This window comes from Cyprinus carpio, chromosome B18 (assembly GCF_018340385.1).
Source record: "Cyprinus carpio isolate SPL01 chromosome B18, ASM1834038v1, whole genome shotgun sequence".
NCBI classification, from domain to species: domain Eukaryota; kingdom Metazoa; phylum Chordata; class Actinopteri; order Cypriniformes; family Cyprinidae; genus Cyprinus; species Cyprinus carpio.
This window is the reverse complement of record NC_056614.1, coordinates 15,657,913-15,675,279: the sequence shown is the minus strand read 5'-3', so window position 1 is coordinate 15,675,279 and position 17,367 is coordinate 15,657,913. Positions and strand designations below refer to the sequence as shown.

Below are 17,367 nucleotides of genomic sequence, written 5' to 3'. Positions count from 1 at the left end.
GGTGGGGCTGTGCACTCTGGCAACATTAAAGCCAGCATCACCTCGCACTCACCCCTCGGCCTAGCAGAGACAGAGTGCCACGGCTACATTCAAAAGCCTCGAAGGGTCAGGGATGACTTGATAGAGAGCGATCTAGGCACCTGAACGGCTGAGATTAAATGCGTGAATGTGTGTGAATGTGTACGTGTTTATGTTGTGAAGAAATGAGATTGCTTGGTTGTGACATCGCTCTTGTGTGGAAGGCCCCTCTCATTCACCTCCTCCTTTTGTGCGAGGTCACCCGAGAGGCAGTTGCTACGGCAACAGGGCCTCTCCCAATGGGGGTGTATATACAAGCGAAGGTTTCATTACGAGGTGTTTGTTAAGAAAATGCTCCATTGCCCACGTGTGTCTCAATCTCATCTGCTATCTATCTCTTTCTCCTTCTCTTGCAGGAGAACATGTCCGTGGCCGAAGACGAGGACGAGGATGAAAAGGTATTTCGCCGGTGCCACACATGGTTTTTGATTAACCACTGACTTTTATAGAACCTGTCCTTGGGGTGCTGCATAGATGGGCTGTATGCTGTACCTTTAATACTGCATTTAACTCAGAACTGCAACTTAAATATGTTCAAAATGAGGACAGACGATTCAGCAAGCCCATTTTCCCTCCAGTACTTTCACACTAGTCCTCTGGGAATTCTCGCTCATACGACAAATGGATTTGGTTGCTTTGCTGTGGTCCTTTGAAACGCAGAAATAAGCACAGAACGGCATCATTAATTGAAGTTTGCTTTCCGCTGGGGAATAGAGGCATTGTAAGGATTTTGAGGTAGGCACGGCTAAATAGGGAGGCTGGACTGCAGTTGAACTCCCCCTTTTTGCATTTTATTTTTTAATGCTTAAGATGAGTCATTAGACTAATTAAAAATTCTCCCAAATCTGCTTAGATCCAATTATTCGTAAAATATTCAGTCATTAGAAACAGTACAAACATCTTTATTCAAAAATAAAAAAAAAAGCTGGTATGTAGGGCCCTATGATTAGGTATTAGGAAAACAGGGACGGAATCGCATAATCCAGTCATAAAAATAGAATTTAATGTATGTAATGCAGAATGTCATTTAATGTCAAACCATGATACAGACTAGTTTCTGTGAATATTAAGCCGCACAAATACTGTTTAAACATAAATCCTGCATGTTCTGTTTCGTTTACTACACACATACTGAAGTGCTCGACACTCGCTGTATATGAGTACATGAACACATAAACAATATGTAGAACTGCTCTTAGAGTCACTTAATGAGCATTTTACCATTTCTTTCGAGAAAACTATCATCATAGCATATACAAACAGAAACTTAAAGGTCTTCACAGCAATCTGTAAAAATAAAAGTTTGGTTTAACTTGAAGAAACTGTGACAAAAATATATTACTATTAGTACTACTAATAACAAAATTATTATGAAAACATTATTTTTGAAGGTATATTTACCAGAAAAAAATATTTACCAGAATTTACCAAAATAAATGTAGGCTAAATACACAACACATTATTTAAATAATAATAATAATAATAATAATAATAATAATAATAATAATAATGTAAATTCTAAGATGCATTTGATTATTAAAATTGAATGAAACCATTAAAATGGAATCCAGAAAATGAATGGAAAACAAAGAAATTGTTAAAAACAAAACTGAATTTGAGAAAAAAATATAACATTTCATAGGGCCTTAAAAAATTTTTTTGTTAAACTTCAAATAAATTGCTGTGAAATATTGCAAGTTTCATGATTTAAATTAATTAGACATGCTTTTTGATTAATAAAATGAAACCCAGAAAAATTTAAATGGAAAAAAATGAAATTTGGAAGAAAAAAAATTATTTAATAGGGCCCTAGGTATGGTTTCATTGTTTGGTGCATGTGGCTGGTAAACGGTCACACAATGGTCAAAATCTGAATGCCGAGTGCTGAATAAATTCATAATGAGCTAGGGCAGGCTAATAATCATTTTAGTCCACGCTGTCTGATTCGGAGAAGAACGGGTTAACAGGAAGATAATGCGTTATTGCTTTCTGACTTGGATGTGTGGAAGAGCGCAGCTCTGAGCCTCCGAGCACTGACCCTTGCGCTCTATGGCTAGGGCCTAGGATTCATATCCATAATGTGCTCAATATATTCTGCTATGATGACCGCAGGCTAGCTTCATCTGTTGAGAGGAACCCCTCTGTTAAAAACGGCTTCCTCTTCCAAATCTTATCCAAGCCAAGCAGATAATTCACGGATGAAACGCATGATATGTGTGTGCAAGCACATTAGCTTACGCCCAGCAGCTAAACAATTGTAATATGTCTTAGAGGGAGAAAGAAGAAAAAAAAAGTCTAATAAGTATGTGGATTGTGAATGTGTGCGTTTAAATTAAGCTAATGTCATAAAAATTATATTAGCTTAATTTTATTTATAAAATTAGCCTGAAATATTACACCTTGTGATTCCATTCCTGTGCATTTATTAATATATTTTTATTTCATTATTTATTTTTCTTAATTATAATTACAAGTATTTTTCTAGTGATATATATTGTTTTTACACCCTTTCACAGCTTGTGTAAATGAAATATCTCCTTTCATTTATTTAATTACCCAGATGTCTGTGTTTATTTTAAGTTGTCAGCTCTAATTTAAGGTGGCTTGTTTCAAAGTCCAGTTTTGTACTTGGGACATTTTTGGGGCAGATACTCTTTGGATAACTGGAGAATGGTCGGTGTTAAATTTGATCACTTCAAAAGCGCCGTTTTTTCCTACTCTTTGGTTAACATGGGGATAAAGGCTGTCCCCTCGGAGAAGGTTACGATTACCGCCTGTTTTTCTGTATGTTTTCCCCTGGAGGATGTGAATATGTAAACCTGAAGCCGAGCGGCGCAGATGCAATGGAATGAAGCTAAAGAAAGCCGATAGGAGAGGCTGCGATACAGCAGAAATAATACACAACAGATCTCCTCTATGAGCAAGAATCTGTCCTGGGGGAGGGAGGGAAATTTACAAATCTTCCCTTTGGCTTTCGGTACCAATTTTGTTGACGCTGGTTTTATTGCATCAGAAAACAAGAGGATGGAAGAGCAAACAACCCACTGGATGTGTGTCCCGTATGACCAGGAGGCCCTGTTCGCTTGGCCCTGGGCACAAGGTCACCTAAGAGTACCACGCTTTGGATAGACAGACAGAGAGCTGACCCCCTTCTTCCGCCGCACCCCAGGGTACCATCGGTGGTCTCCTAACCCACAAGCCCTCTCCCACCTCACATCTAACATATCACCTTCAGCACATACCACAAGGACAGAGTGTTGATGTCATAATCATTGTGCATTCTAGAGTGCACAATCCTGTGACATATCCATTTGGGAGCGGGTGTTTTGTGCTTGTTTGTACTCTGGTTGTCAGCTTTAACAAACCCATTTGCAACACATTTAGCCAATAACACAGGTGTTTTATTTAGGTGCGTTCCTCTGGTTATTTCATTGTGGAATAAGTGAGTTCGCAAATATTTGCACCAGCTTTGAATGAATATTCAAATTTGACGCCATTTACTCAATTAAAGGAATGTTAAATGAACCCTGCCTTGCGGTATTTTGATTGTGCCGAGCATCCCTGTGAAACTGCATTTTCTGTTCGCCTATGTGCAATCTGTTCCCTATTAAGCCAACATAAAAGTTATTTGACAATTTCATTTGAATTGAGAATATGATCTGACACAGGTTTCCTAATCAGTAGACGTGTAGCTTGGATAGTTTATTTCTCCTAAAAAAAAAAAAAAAATGAGTTTCCACCACAGAGGCGGAAAAAAGGATGTTTGACTTCAAGGGGGTTCAGGGAGACCCTGACCCTAACCCTATCGTACCCTAAACCCTAACCTAACCCTAACCCAGTAGTCCAGAGAACTTGTATATTGTGCCTCTATGAATGCTTTCAGTGTTATCTTTTGGTCTCCATTAATATGAATATTTGATGTTTGTCATTTTAAAAACTTGCAGCCATACCAAAGCAAACTGTGACAAACGTTACATAACATGTACAGTAGTGACCCCAAAATATTTTGGACACTTAAATCGCACTTAAAAATATTTTTAGATAATATATTAAAGCAAAGCCAACAAACAAACAAAAAGGCTTATGGAACTGATGTCACTTTTCTAAACCATTTTGGGTCCCACTTTATATTAGGTGGCCTCAACTATGTACTTACATCAACAAAAAAAAAAAAAAAGTACAATCTACCTCTTGTTTTTTATATTGTATTGCAAAATGCTGTGGGTGTGGTTAGGGACAGGTTTGGTGGTATGGGTGGGTTTAAGGATGGGTTAAAGCATAAGGGATTGGTCAACAGTGTAATTATAAATGCAATTACATACATTAATTTCAGGTGTAATTACATGCAGATTTTTAAATATAAATACAATGTAAAAGCATGCATGTACACAATAAGTGCATTGTACCAAATTATTCATTTAAATGCAAGTACATAGTAGATAAGGCCACCTAATTTAAAGTGGGACCCCATTTTTTTCCAAGGTAATTTGAAGTGTATTTTTTATGAAAACAAATATATACAGATGTATATGAAAGTACCTTTGAGAGGAGCTGGCCATTTCCTTTTCCTCTTACCGCAATATAATGCATATTTATTGTTTACAGCGATAAACAAGGCACTATATCTCTGCTGTTCCATAAGTGCCACCTGCTGTCAGAAAATAAATTAGCATTTTCATTCAGTCCGTCTGCTGGTTTTGTTTTGTGCTGGTGTCTTATGTAGTATTATTTCATAAATAATTTAGCTTTAAATTATACAATCTAATTCAAATTAAAAACAACTGCTCATGCTGTTACTAGCACCACTCTCAGTTTAAAATAAAAAAGCAGAAAACATTTCCTGTTGTACCAAACTCGTATCAAACCATGACCCAAAACTGTTACACCCCTACTCAATTGTGCTCATAGGTTCACCTAGTAAATATCTGTTCTGTCAGATAGCAAAGTTTAAGATCTCATGAGCTGTAGGAAGGACCAGAAAAAAACTTTAATTATTATTTTTTAATAACCTAGCAAACTTACTTATGTTTTAATTAAAACGAGACTGTGATTATTTAAAATAAATGCCATTGGTTTGATATTTTGTTATATAGTATATGACTTAAGTGTTCAAATATGTTTTGAGAGCACTGCAAGTAAATTTTTCTTGCAGTTGGTTGAGAGTCACGCTGTTCATTAAGCAAAGAAACACTAAAGACATTTGAGCTGATATCAAACACAGTTGATACACTGAAAGAATAAATCTTCTGCACTTTATCCTCCTTTGACACTTTCCTCACAATGCAGGGATTTGAAATGACTCATAACAGGAGGCATGTTGATTTTCTCTTGATTGATTAATATCCTAGACTATGTTAGGACATGTTGTGTGCCGCTGCAGTGCTGAGTGGAGGCATGACTGGCTTCCTATGGTTTCCTGTGTCTGGGGCCGTATGGAGAGTGACAGTGGGGAGTCTGGGCTGAGCTTTCCCAGGGGCCGGCTCACCGGGGCCGCTGTCTGGGGGACGGTCGCTTAGACAAACATATACAGCGCTCGATCACACGTTTGTCTTTCTCACCACCCCCCATTCTCTCATTTATTCTCTTGCTCCGTCATTACTCCTGTCATTATTTTCTCCTTTTGATGTGAGGGCTTCTTGTTTGTCTCCCTTTCTCTTTCTTCTCTTCCCCCTTTGGAGAACTATACTCATGGGCTCTTATGCCGGAGGAACCTCTGATGTGATCATGTTGCTTTGGACGTTAGATTACCCTAGCAATCTTCTTTAAGTAAAATGGAATAGAATTTCTCTCTTTCTTTTTTTTTTTCCTCATCGAAAGTCCATTTAGCCCATGTCTCTGAATTATACAGCAACCCAATACTGTGTGATGCATCAAATACAAGAAGACAATGGGATTTCCCATCTCTCTTACAAGAAGTAAAAACATTGCTTTGTATAACAGGATTACACTCAGACATTGCAATCTTTCTCCCACGAGCTCGGATACAGAAAACGATAAATCCAATGATTTCAACTCTGCACTCAATCTTGCCATAAGGTGGGCAACTCTTAGCTTTCGTATGCCAAGAACTGGTACTCGAAAAAGCTCGCACCCCAGGAAACGAGCCAAGACTTGCCCGGCAGAGACTCACGGATTAGACGACCTCGCAAGTTGGCGTCTTATGCCGTCTGTGTTCTCGAACTCCTGAGTCCCTCTCTCACTGTATGCTTTCTGATTGCCATTTTTACATCTTTTTCCTCCTCCGCTTAATCTTTGATTGTGATGCACCTTTATTGTTTGCGCCTGACGAATGCTGAAATACTCCCAGATCCGTGACAGCTCTGGAGGAGAGGCTGACACATTTTCACGTCTGAGGAGATGTTACAGAAGCTCATTACAGGCCATTGACTAGATGAAATACTGGTGATGGCACTCTGGAAATAAACTGCTCTTCCTTTGTCGGCGTCTAGCAGCTGACTTCCCTCATCAGTCTCTGTCTTTTTTTTTCCTTCTCTTCAGGAATCAGAGAAAAAAGGACTGATGGAAAAAATCCACATGGTTCAAGAAATTGTGCTTACAGTTCAGAACACTTTAGATGAAGTGGCTTGCATTGGAGAAAGAGTAAAAAAGTAAGAACAGCACATTTTATACCTCTTATGAAGCTCACATATGCAGTTTTGCTCTTAAGCTTACATACTGTGTTAAGTTTTTTATGCTGAATAGATTCATTCATCGATTTTTTTCATTAACTCTCTATTAAAAATACTATTTTAGTACCACATTCAAGTTGAATAAAGTGGATTCATTTATAAAGACCAAAGATTCCTTTGTTGGTAAATACCTTACTAACATATGATTTATCTAAATCCTCAAATCCATTTTTTTTTTTTTTTACTTAAGTGACCTATTCCTATTGTGATTATTATTAATGCTTTTTCATATAATAATGCACTTTTTTTGTTTACTGTATTCATACAATATTACACTGTCAATTGTATGGCTTCATTATAATGACGCAATCTTAGATTTTTATTTTATTTTGCACTAAAACTGGAGGTGTATGTTAACCTTAACTGTTAATAAGTACAGTACTTGTATTAATATAGCATTTATATACTTGTACAGTATGAACATTTAATTTGTGTCTCCATCGACAGCACATTCAATTGGTCAGTACCGTTCTTGTCGTTCCTGGCCTGCCTGGTTCTGTTTCTGGCGACTGCCGCCTTGTACTACATCCCACTGCGGTACATAGTTTTAGTGTGGGGTAAGTAAGTGAGACACCATGTGTAGCCCTTTCACCCAATCATGCCTGATACTCCAGTGCTGCTGTTAAGCTGTCTCCACTTTCTTTTAAATGGAAGTCATGCAGAGGTGTTTTAGAAAGAAGTCACACTTTACTGTCTCTGAGCTTTGAGCTTGACTCTTTTACTGACGCCTGACGAAAGCTATTTAAAAAGTTATCCATTTCCATAACTCTACCTGTGACAGCTGATCAGAATCATGAACATGATCCGCTGTTGGCTGAGAAGGCCAGCTGCACCTCTCCTGACTGAGGCTTTGTAAACTTGTGAAAGTTTGATGATGTATGTACAGTAAGAAAGAAAGAGTGAGCGGGCGAAGGCATTATTCTGCTGTTAATGGCCCCAATTGGTTTTAGTGTGCAGGGGAAAAAAAAGACAGAAATGTACACATTCTTATAAAAAATACTTTATTTTTTTGCCTTAAATATGAAATATGTATACATATTTGGGCTTAGTAATGTATATGAAAGACGTATGTTTGCTTACCAAGGCTGCATTTATGATTAAAAAAACAGCAAAAAATATAATTGCAATTTAAAATACATTTCAAATATATTAAAATATAAATATTTTTTAATATAGAAAACTACAATTTTCAGCTGCCAGTCACATAATATGCTGATTAGCTGCTCAAGACACTTCCTATTATTACCAATGTTGTGCTGCTTTATATTTTTATGGAAACAGTGATACATATTTTTTTCAGGATTGTCTGGTGAATAGAAAGTTCAAAAGAAATGTATTTATTGTAACACAATAAATGTCCTATTTTCACTTTTGATCAATGTATGGTGTACTTGATGAACTTATGAGCATTAATCTAGTACTGTTTCTTTTTTTTTTTAAGAATGTTTCTATCTTCAAATGAGAAAATTATGAAAATTGGTTGGTCAGATAATGTGGGATGTTTTCAATGTTGGCTCAATGATTTCGCTGTTGCAGTTACAGTATATGGCATCATACAGTAGAGTGAACCGTGATGCCCGTATAGCAGACCACATGTATTTATTTATATGCATGTATGATCACAAACTGTATGAATTTTATACAGCAGATAAAGTGACAAATGTTTGTTGGGTCAAGGTTTGTTTTGTCAGTAAGATATGTGCAGGTGTGGCGGATAACTTTATTTATTAATGCACACTTGTTTTCACAGGTGTTAACAAATTTACCAAGAAGCTTTTCAACCCATATGCCATTGACAATAATGAAATACTGGATTTTCTCAAGAGGGTGCCTTCTGATGTTCAAAAGGTAAGGGTCCAGTTTTACATTTAGAGAGAGAGGGAGGGACAAAGACAAGGAAGGAATTCCCTGAAGATGTCTGCATTATTTGCTCTAACAGAATTCCCAAGTGTTACCCAGGATATTTCCTCTGGCTGTGTTTGATTATTAATGGACTCGAGCCTTTAAAGGCGGTCCCCGGCCCAATTATTTCCCAGCATGTCTTGATGGAGTCACCCGGCTGCCTGGATGGGGTCCGCTCTGATCTATCCTTGGCCGTAACGCTTCAGCCTTGTCTCTGATTATCAGTTTTGTCGGCCTGTGATAAAAGAAGGGTGCTGTAGAGGGTTCAGGGATTGGCTAAGGGGTCGGTGTCTCCACACTGGCAGTGTGGCGGCCCCCGTCACATCAGGTTGGAGGACTCGATTAATGAAGTGTTGAGCCAACGCCGTCCTGCTGGGCGCCATATGTGATGAAACATTATCCATGGCTGATATGTCATTCAGGGTTACATCATAAGCCCGCGGACGACGTGCAGCCAAACGCTGAGAGTCTCACTCCTTCTTTCGGACCCTGAGTGAGATTCTGAAGTCGGGATGCAAAGCGGGTCCTGCTGTCACGAAGCGTTTTGCGTAGGATACTTCTCTCCATCATCAAGGCTATTTAACCGTTGTCAGTGCTTCCTGTCCTGCTCAGATACTGGAGAGCTTGAGTGATTGGCTCAGACGAACCTCCCGGGACGAACCTCTGCAACTTTACGTTAACATATGTCTGTGTGGTTGGATGAAGCCAGCATGACACACTGGTTTTGGCATGTGGAAGCAGCAAGTTGGCAAAACAAGATGGAAACCATTGCTGAGTTTTTAAGCCTTTTGAAGTATGTTTTCGTGGTTGGATGAACTGCCTGCTGTTCGTTTAAATGGAACGCACCAAAAATGGGAAGACAGAATGATCTTTAGAAAAAGCAAAAAAGTGCATGCCACTTTTTAAAGAACAAAATGCCAATAAAACGGTGGTCATTAAGCATACCAATAAAGACCAAAAAGGTATGCAAATCCTCGCTGTCCCCGTTAAGTTTGACATGTCCGAACATTTATGCTAAAAATGGATTGACCAAATAAACAGCACGTTACAAAAGCTCAAATTGACTCCTGTCTCACGGTTCTGAAAATGACTTGGCAATTAGTGCCTGTGCTGTTCTTCAAACGCAAACCCTCAAAACTGGACTTCATACAGCGGCCCTCTGTCCTAAAATAAGCAGCATCTGTCAGTTCTGAGGACAGTTTCATGTTCTGAGGCTGCCGCGTCTCTTTGTTCCCTTGTGCTCCATCTCCCATTCTCATAATCAGGGCCTGGTAATTAGTGTGCAGTCCTTACCTTACAGATACACCTCCAGGTTATTGTTTAGAGGAGAAACAAACAAGAAAAGCATTTGGATGCATTCTCCACGCTTTCGAGTCCCATCAGCCTCATGCCGTATTTAATTATTTGTCTATGCTGTATGTCATTTGGACTGCGCGGTGGCCTTGGACAAGAGAAAATGCCTTTAATGCCATTTTTAGAAGCTGATGATGAAATCAAAGTGAATGATTTTGGAGGTAATTACAAAACCAGGAGCACTTGGGCTCAATAATTTGTCCAAAATATTCTTTATGATATATGTATTGAGTAGTGGTCGAACAGTATTGATTTTATGATATCTTGGAGAGCTGATGACCAATATAAAGCTGATATATAATATCACAGTGATTAATTTCGAGTTTTAAAAAAAATATAGTAAATAACACATGATGCAAGTAAATTTATAATTATTTTACATAATATCTACTCAATTAGAATTAATTAAAAATAATAATCAATATAAATTCTGGATTTTCTGAAGTTTGCAAGATTCACAGAAATTAATATTTATTAGGTAGTTAAAGATTGATTTGAAATATATAAATGCATATTTGCTGAATGCTGACACCATGAGAGGAAATTATACAGCGTTTGCTATGAAATGCTATAATACTTGTTCATACACCATGTCCTTTAACAGTTCTGTCTAATAGTGTTTTAAATAGCTCAGTCAACCACTTGTATTTAGTGACCAGCAAGTTTGTAATTGAAATGCAAATGCATGTGGAATGCAACTTAAAATTTGGTACATCATCCAATTTATTAGTCATGGGATAAAAGGTGTCATTTTCACATGTCAAATCATCACATTATGACTTGATTCTTCTTGCAGAAGGAGAAGGACTGACTTTTTAGCCAACATATTAAACGTTCAAAAGATTCCAGATCTGAATGTTTAATTGCAGTCTAGTAGTTGTACGTAAATAAGCTGTGAGCTGCAGGAAAAATCTTTATTCAGTTTCCTCAGTAAAACTCTACTTTCATCATGACGACCTTCACCTCCGACCTGAGTTCACTCCCTGCTTTAAGTAAAGTAAACAGCATGTTCATCTGAAACGGGGGAAGTGTGTGATCATCTGTAACCGCAATGCCCCAGCCGGAGCCATACAGGCACTTACTCCTGCCTACAAGCTGCTATAATTAGTCTCCAACAAACTTTTCTCAGGAAGGACACAACTCGCAACTCCTCGGTTTGCGAGGACCTAAGACAGCGGGTCTGCTCAACCGGTATAGTTCCCATATAGGTGGGGGTGGTGTAGTCACCGCTGTGTCGGTACGGAACCCTTGACTTTTCAAATCTTTCCTCCTTGTGATTAATCCCCTCTGCTCCTGTGTTTAAAAAATGATTCATTACAGCCGCGCCCGCCTGGCTTTCCCCCTGCACCGGCTCTCCTCAAGGGAGCCATTACCGTGAGCGGGCCTCAGCTCCGATTACCTGCGTCTGACCAAAGAGCTGTTTGTTTTTACAGGTGCAGTACAGCGAGCCGAGAGCTGAGCTCGGCAACCAGGGCCCAGCGAAGAAGAAACGCTTGCGCTGAAACCCGACGGACGTGTCTGATGAAAGGGACGGACGGCGTTTCAAGACACGGTCTGTTTAAGTCATAATTCCCCATGTGAGTGGAGGAGGAGCCCCCTTGTGCCAAACCATCCTTATTTCCACTGAGGTGTATTCATCAGTTGTGTGATACTGTGTGTGTGTATTTGTGTGTGAGAGGGGCCCCTCCTGACGGGGCCTTTGGCCCTCGCGAACTCACATGGTCACAGTGTCTGAGCATATGAAGGTAAAGACAGGCTTCACCAGCCTCTGCATGTGTTCACGCTGAAATGCAATGAAATACAACACAGCCTTTTCATATATGAATGTCTTTTCTGGTTCATTTAACAAACAAAACATACATGCTTCCTGTTTCTTGTGTTTACAGCAGGGAATATTTAAATGAGGGCAAAATATATTTATGATATACTTGTTTAAACAGTTTTAAATGCCACTGAACATTTTTATCCCTGCAAATGCAGCCTACTGTTCAAAATCGTTATTTTATAACATATGCTATTGGTTTATTCTATGAATCTTCCATGTTTTGTACATTTATGCAGAAGATAAACATGACTTAAAAAGTTTGACATCTTAAATGTGTTTTTCTTCTCTCGCATCCTTAACTCTGCGTTATTTGTGAAAAATACACACAGTATTATTACCCAGCCCACACTTCAGAAGAGGATGCCGGTCACTGTTGGAGGAAAACATCAAAGTCTCTGTGTGTCCAGAGCAGTCAGCTAATGCACCGCTTTTGTAGTTCGCTGACAATAACAAGGTCCAGATGAGAGAGCTCATCTCTCATAAAGAGGGAGGGAGATTGAGAGAGAGAGGAAGAGAGAGAGCGAGTGAGTATATACACTCCATACCCCGCACTTAGCGTCTCCCATTTTCATTAAAATCACCTCCAGTGCCTAATGGCTCTCTACTAGACCCATCACTCTGTAGTGTTAGCACCAGTGATGGGGCTTCAAGTAGAGCAAATGGAGATTTCCTGCCTCATCAACTTATTTATTCATATTACAGACATATTCCAGCCTCTCCGCTATCAGAGAGTCATTTTTATAGAAAGCAACATTTCCAAAGTGGTGCATCTTGAATGTTGGCATTTCGGAGCGTCGATTAGAAATTAATATTAAGCGATTATTAACATATTATTAAAGTTAACAGTGAGTGCCGTGTTCATTTGCACCTTTTTTACAGCGCTAAGTTTTGTCCTTCGATTCTCTATGTACAGACAACTTTATCAGAGTGAGCCGGGAAAAGTTTCTTTCAAAGAAATGAAAAACCGAACAGAAAGAAGAAACTTCCTCAGATGTTGTCCACTCGCCTTGCTCTCCCTCAATAATTTAGCGAGCGAGGTAAATAGCCGAGCGGACGCTTTGTAAAAATAGCCGTAGCCATACAGATGAGCCCGAGACCCCAGCTCAGGGAGTTTGTTCAGACTGATTGCAGTGCTCTGCATCCCAGCCTGCCCCCCTCCGTCTCTCCCACCCTCCCTTCACTCCTCTGCAGTTTGGTGCTGGTGAAAGAGCATCGGTTGGTGCAGCGTGAAGAGTTTGATTGGCTCTCAGGGACCTGCTGGAGCCTGGGGCTATCTCTTTTGACAGTCTGATAGAGACATCACGGCACTCTCCCAGGAGCTGCCACCGGGGGTCCGATTCAAAGCGAGGGGGAGTGGAGGTGACCCGCGACGCTCTGACGAGAGAAATCCCACACACAAACTCCTGCACCGACTCCGCTGGGGGGCCACAGAGAGGGAGAGCGAGGAGGGGAGGGCCAGTGTCCCTTAGCTCAGTAAATGAGACCCCATCAGATGTCTGCGTGAGGTGAAACCAATTAAACAATGCTTGCAGGAAAGCGCTTGTCACCGGGATGGCACCAAAACTTGAAAGCAAACCTCTAAGTGGATGTGAAGTGTTTGTGCTGGAGGAGAGCAGCGGTCTTCAAAAATTCAAGACCGTCTCAAAAACACAGATGAAATGATTGGAATCTTTCGTAAAGAGAGGCCCGACTCTGAGAGCTCGTGTTGACAAGTGTTTTTGGGTAAACTGCCCTGATGAAAATCTTATGCTTTGATGCTTCAGACATTTAGAAAAGTCAAATTGTGGGCCGAAAATGAATGCACAAAATATAAGCACACCATCTAGCATTCAGCTCTCAACTGTCAACTAAACATCATCAACTGTGAATAGTTTTTTTTAATAGGTTGTTTCAACAACAAAAAATAGTCATCACATGGTCTGTGACATTGTGGCGTGGTGTATTAAGAAGACTGAATTTTATAGTTAAGTTCGTTGAAAAAAAAAAATCCTGAAAATAAAGTTTTGTTTACTAATTAGACGTAACTAATTATCAAAGGATGCTCTTTTCTTCAGCTTTTATGTGAAATATGCACTGTAGATCCATTAACTATAGATCAACAGTTTTATACACATTTTGGATAACATAAAAAATGCATAGAAACATGCAATTAATCAAATTAAAAAATAAAATAAATAAAAATTCATACTTGCCCTTGATATTTTATTATTATTTATTTATTTTTGACCTGTCTCCTTCTCAGTGGCTTCATTTTAGATTTCTAATTTGTGCCCAAAAAGTGACTATTTGACAAAAATTTACTATTTTATTCTCCTGAACACGTAAGATTGAAACTTGCTTCATTCACAAATTATGTTTGCAATATTTAAATATTTTATTACATGAATTAAATTCTCAACTTGGATAGAAACCTAGTGATGGAGGACAATGGAGACAATACATGTCGGAATAATACCCCCCACCCACCTCCTGTGTTGTCTAATAAACAAAATCATATTTAAAAAATGATCAGTTTGCCTCAGTCTCCTGGGATTGAAACCTCAAACCTCTACAGATTACTAAACAGGCAATATGGTCCCTGAATATGTTCCCCAAACTCACTAATGAACATCTCATCCACACAGCAGTTAACACTGCTTGCATCATTCTCTCCCTCTCTTTTTCTCCTTCAATAGTTGTTGTTTTGCTTGGTATGAAGCTGATGTCTTCATCAGCCTGTCAGAAAGGAAGTGCCTGCAGCTGTGGCAGGTCCCCCTAGAGCCTGTCGCACTCCTTGTTTCCATGGTAGTCCTTCCGGCAGCACCATGGGCAGACTGTGCACAAGGACCCCTACAACCTGTTTTTTTTTTTTTTTTTTTTTTTGATATGCAGCCCCGAAGCGGGCGTCAAACTGAAACGCCAAATAGCGAGACTGCTGCAATACTTCCTTTGCAGGTGGTGCATTCTCTTTCAGAAGCAATGCCAACCAAATCTCATTTTAATAAGATGCCCCTGTTCCTCAATTATTGTTATGTGGGTGCTTTCATTAAAGACAAATGACCCTCCCTCAACCTGCCATGTATTCCTGTGGAGTCTTCATAAGGCAGCAATAAGCAAACGCTTCTTGTTAACATAAAGATGTCACATTACTTTACTTTTGATTTGTTTTCCTTAGTAGTACGTCAAAATAAAAACACATCAGAGACTCATCGTGTTGCTGAGGGGCTCAACATCGCTGTATTGAGATCGCCAAGGTCAGGCCTCAGTTCTGACACCAATCATGAGAAGGGCTTTCCTGGAATCAGACACTAATGAGATCCAAATGACAAAACTGATTGTTTTTACTCTTCTCAGGGTGGGCCGCACCAACTGAGGACCTTAACCTACACGTTTAGCCTGTCGAAGATATTCCCAAATCTCCTGCCTGTACTCCGGAAGGAAAGCCGATGTGGATCAGTCAGCAACGTATGTAGATGAACAAAGACTAGCCAACACGAGAGCAAAGATTACAGTCAGAAGCGGGTACAAATATTAATTACATTTTAAAGTCACGACTGCAATTGAGCCTGAGGGTGCGCGCTTCTGTTCTGCGAACTCGTAGTTTGCATGTTATTTATACAGTGGGCGTATTACGCTCACTGACACCGAGCCGTAATTTCTCGCAATACATCAAGTGTGCTGGGGTAGCCTTTAAGAGCTTAAATTAAGTCGCTGGCCTTTAAAAGCATCTCTCTTAGGGGCCTGTCTGGATTAATAAATTCAACTGATTTGGCTTTAATATTATTCGGAGTGCATTAGAATGTGGCTAACAGCTGTGGTGGTGGCCAGTCTCAGGGGCATTGGCAGGGGCGAGGAGTGCTGCTGAGAGACGGAGTGCGAGTCTGAGGGCAGGCGGGCGAGTGAGCAGCGTGGGGCCAGAGGTCCCTCCGTTACAGGTGCGGCCCTGACAGGCTCGGCTCTTGGATCAGAAAGGCCAGGCTTAGATGAAAGGATGATGCGGAAGGCTGCCGACTGCCTCGGAAACAAAGTCACCCCTTCTGCACTGATAACCGGTTGTGAGGAGAGTGTTTACTTTCTCCATGCTTTTCTTTTCCTTTTATCGTCAAAGCAAAGAAATGTTAAACAATGTTAATAAAAAAGGACAGCCCTCTTGGTGACACATTATAACAATAATCAAGAATAAATGTAGCTTAATAAACATGGGAAATCTCTTTCTCTCCATCTCATGACTGAATTGCATTGTGCACCCTTGAGGAAGGACCTTGAGAACAGAGCGCCACGGAAGTGGAAATTGGTGAAATGATAGAAAGGAAGATATGGGGATGATGGAAAGAAAGAGAAAAAGACACCTTTGTTAGCTATCTGTTGTCGCCTCAATGGTCGGCGTTTAGCTTGCGCACTCCCCGTCAGGCAACAATACACAGAATAATTTAACTGCATATTTCATTTTAATTAACAGTGATATAATGCAATGTGACTCTCAGCCTCCAGAGGAAAGAACACAATATTTGGCTTGATGAATCTACTGGAGCCACTCGCAGTTTCTCTTCTCACCTCATGGGATTCAGGTATCATTAGAGATAAGCAGAGATCTGCTTTTTGTCTTATGGGTAAAAAAAAAAAGAAAAGTGCAGACACATGGGTGACTGCAGGAGTGTTCAATATTAATAGCCTTTCATCAAGGACACAATTAGGACACCTCTATTTGACACATTCTATAGGAGTCAGATGAATATGTATATCTGGTGTTCTGGAATGTGCCAGTGCACAAAAGCGACAGGGTGAAATCACAGGACGGTAAAGGCTTGCTCAAAAAGACAATCGGATTGATTGCTTTTTACAATTCAGTCCGGTTCATGCAACGCAGCACAAGCAGTTTGTAAGCAACAGTGTAACTGCAGAAGTAACATTACCACTTTCAAGCTGACAGTTTTTACTATGTAGCAGAACTGCAGCTCAATAAAATAAAATAAAAATAAAGCAAATATTTTCAGCCATAAATTATGAATTATAGACCAAATGAAACCCCAAAAATAAATGGCTTAAATCATTTAAATTCAGTCAGAAAGTGTTGCTTGTATGATTCTATTTTTCTGTTCAACTTGTTTTACAAATCTTGAAAATATAAAAAATAGGGCTTACTTGCTTCATTTGTGTGCTGTATGAAACAGGGCTAACTCTATAGTTACAAAAGGTAAGAATTTACAAAAATATATATATATATTTTTAGGTCACATTAAAAATGTATGTGCTTTATGTTGCAAAAATTATGCCAAAAAATGTTATTTTATGTCATTTTATGGGTTAGATCATGTTAGAAAACAAATTAAGGTATCATTTGCCGGTTATTATGTTTTCAGTGTAGACTATACTAATTTATGTAAAGTTGCATGCAAAGAATATTCTCTGCTGGTCTGTTCCTTTTTTTTCCAATTACTAAAGGGGTTGGTCTCATCTCTGGTGAAAATAATTGTTACATTTGTCTTTCTTTACTGTGTAAAAATGTCTTTGTTTTACACCAAAAATCTACTTTTTTCAATT

General features: G+C 39.4%; 1 protein-coding gene across 3 annotated transcripts in view; it reads left to right on the top strand.

Moving 5' to 3' along the window:
* LOC109108810 (multiple C2 and transmembrane domain-containing protein 2-like) overlaps positions 1–12,107 on the top strand; it is a 47,047-nt gene extending 34,940 nt beyond the window's left edge. For 2 of the 3 annotated variants that reach the window (XM_042743986.1, XM_042743985.1), the window contains exons 19-23: positions 435–476; positions 6,577–6,686; positions 7,215–7,324; positions 8,518–8,615; positions 11,456–12,107. In XM_042743986.1, coding sequence (XP_042599920.1) covers positions 435–476; positions 6,577–6,686; positions 7,215–7,324; positions 8,518–8,615; positions 11,456–11,524 — 429 coding nt within the window. In that variant the 3' untranslated portion in view covers positions 11,525–12,107. Of the gene's footprint in view, positions 1–434; positions 477–3,091; positions 4,188–6,576; positions 6,687–7,214; positions 7,325–8,517; positions 8,616–11,455 lie in introns of those variants that run through there. The other variant, XM_042743987.1, reaches the window with a different exon arrangement.
* Positions 12,108–17,367: the final 5,260 nt, after the last annotated feature.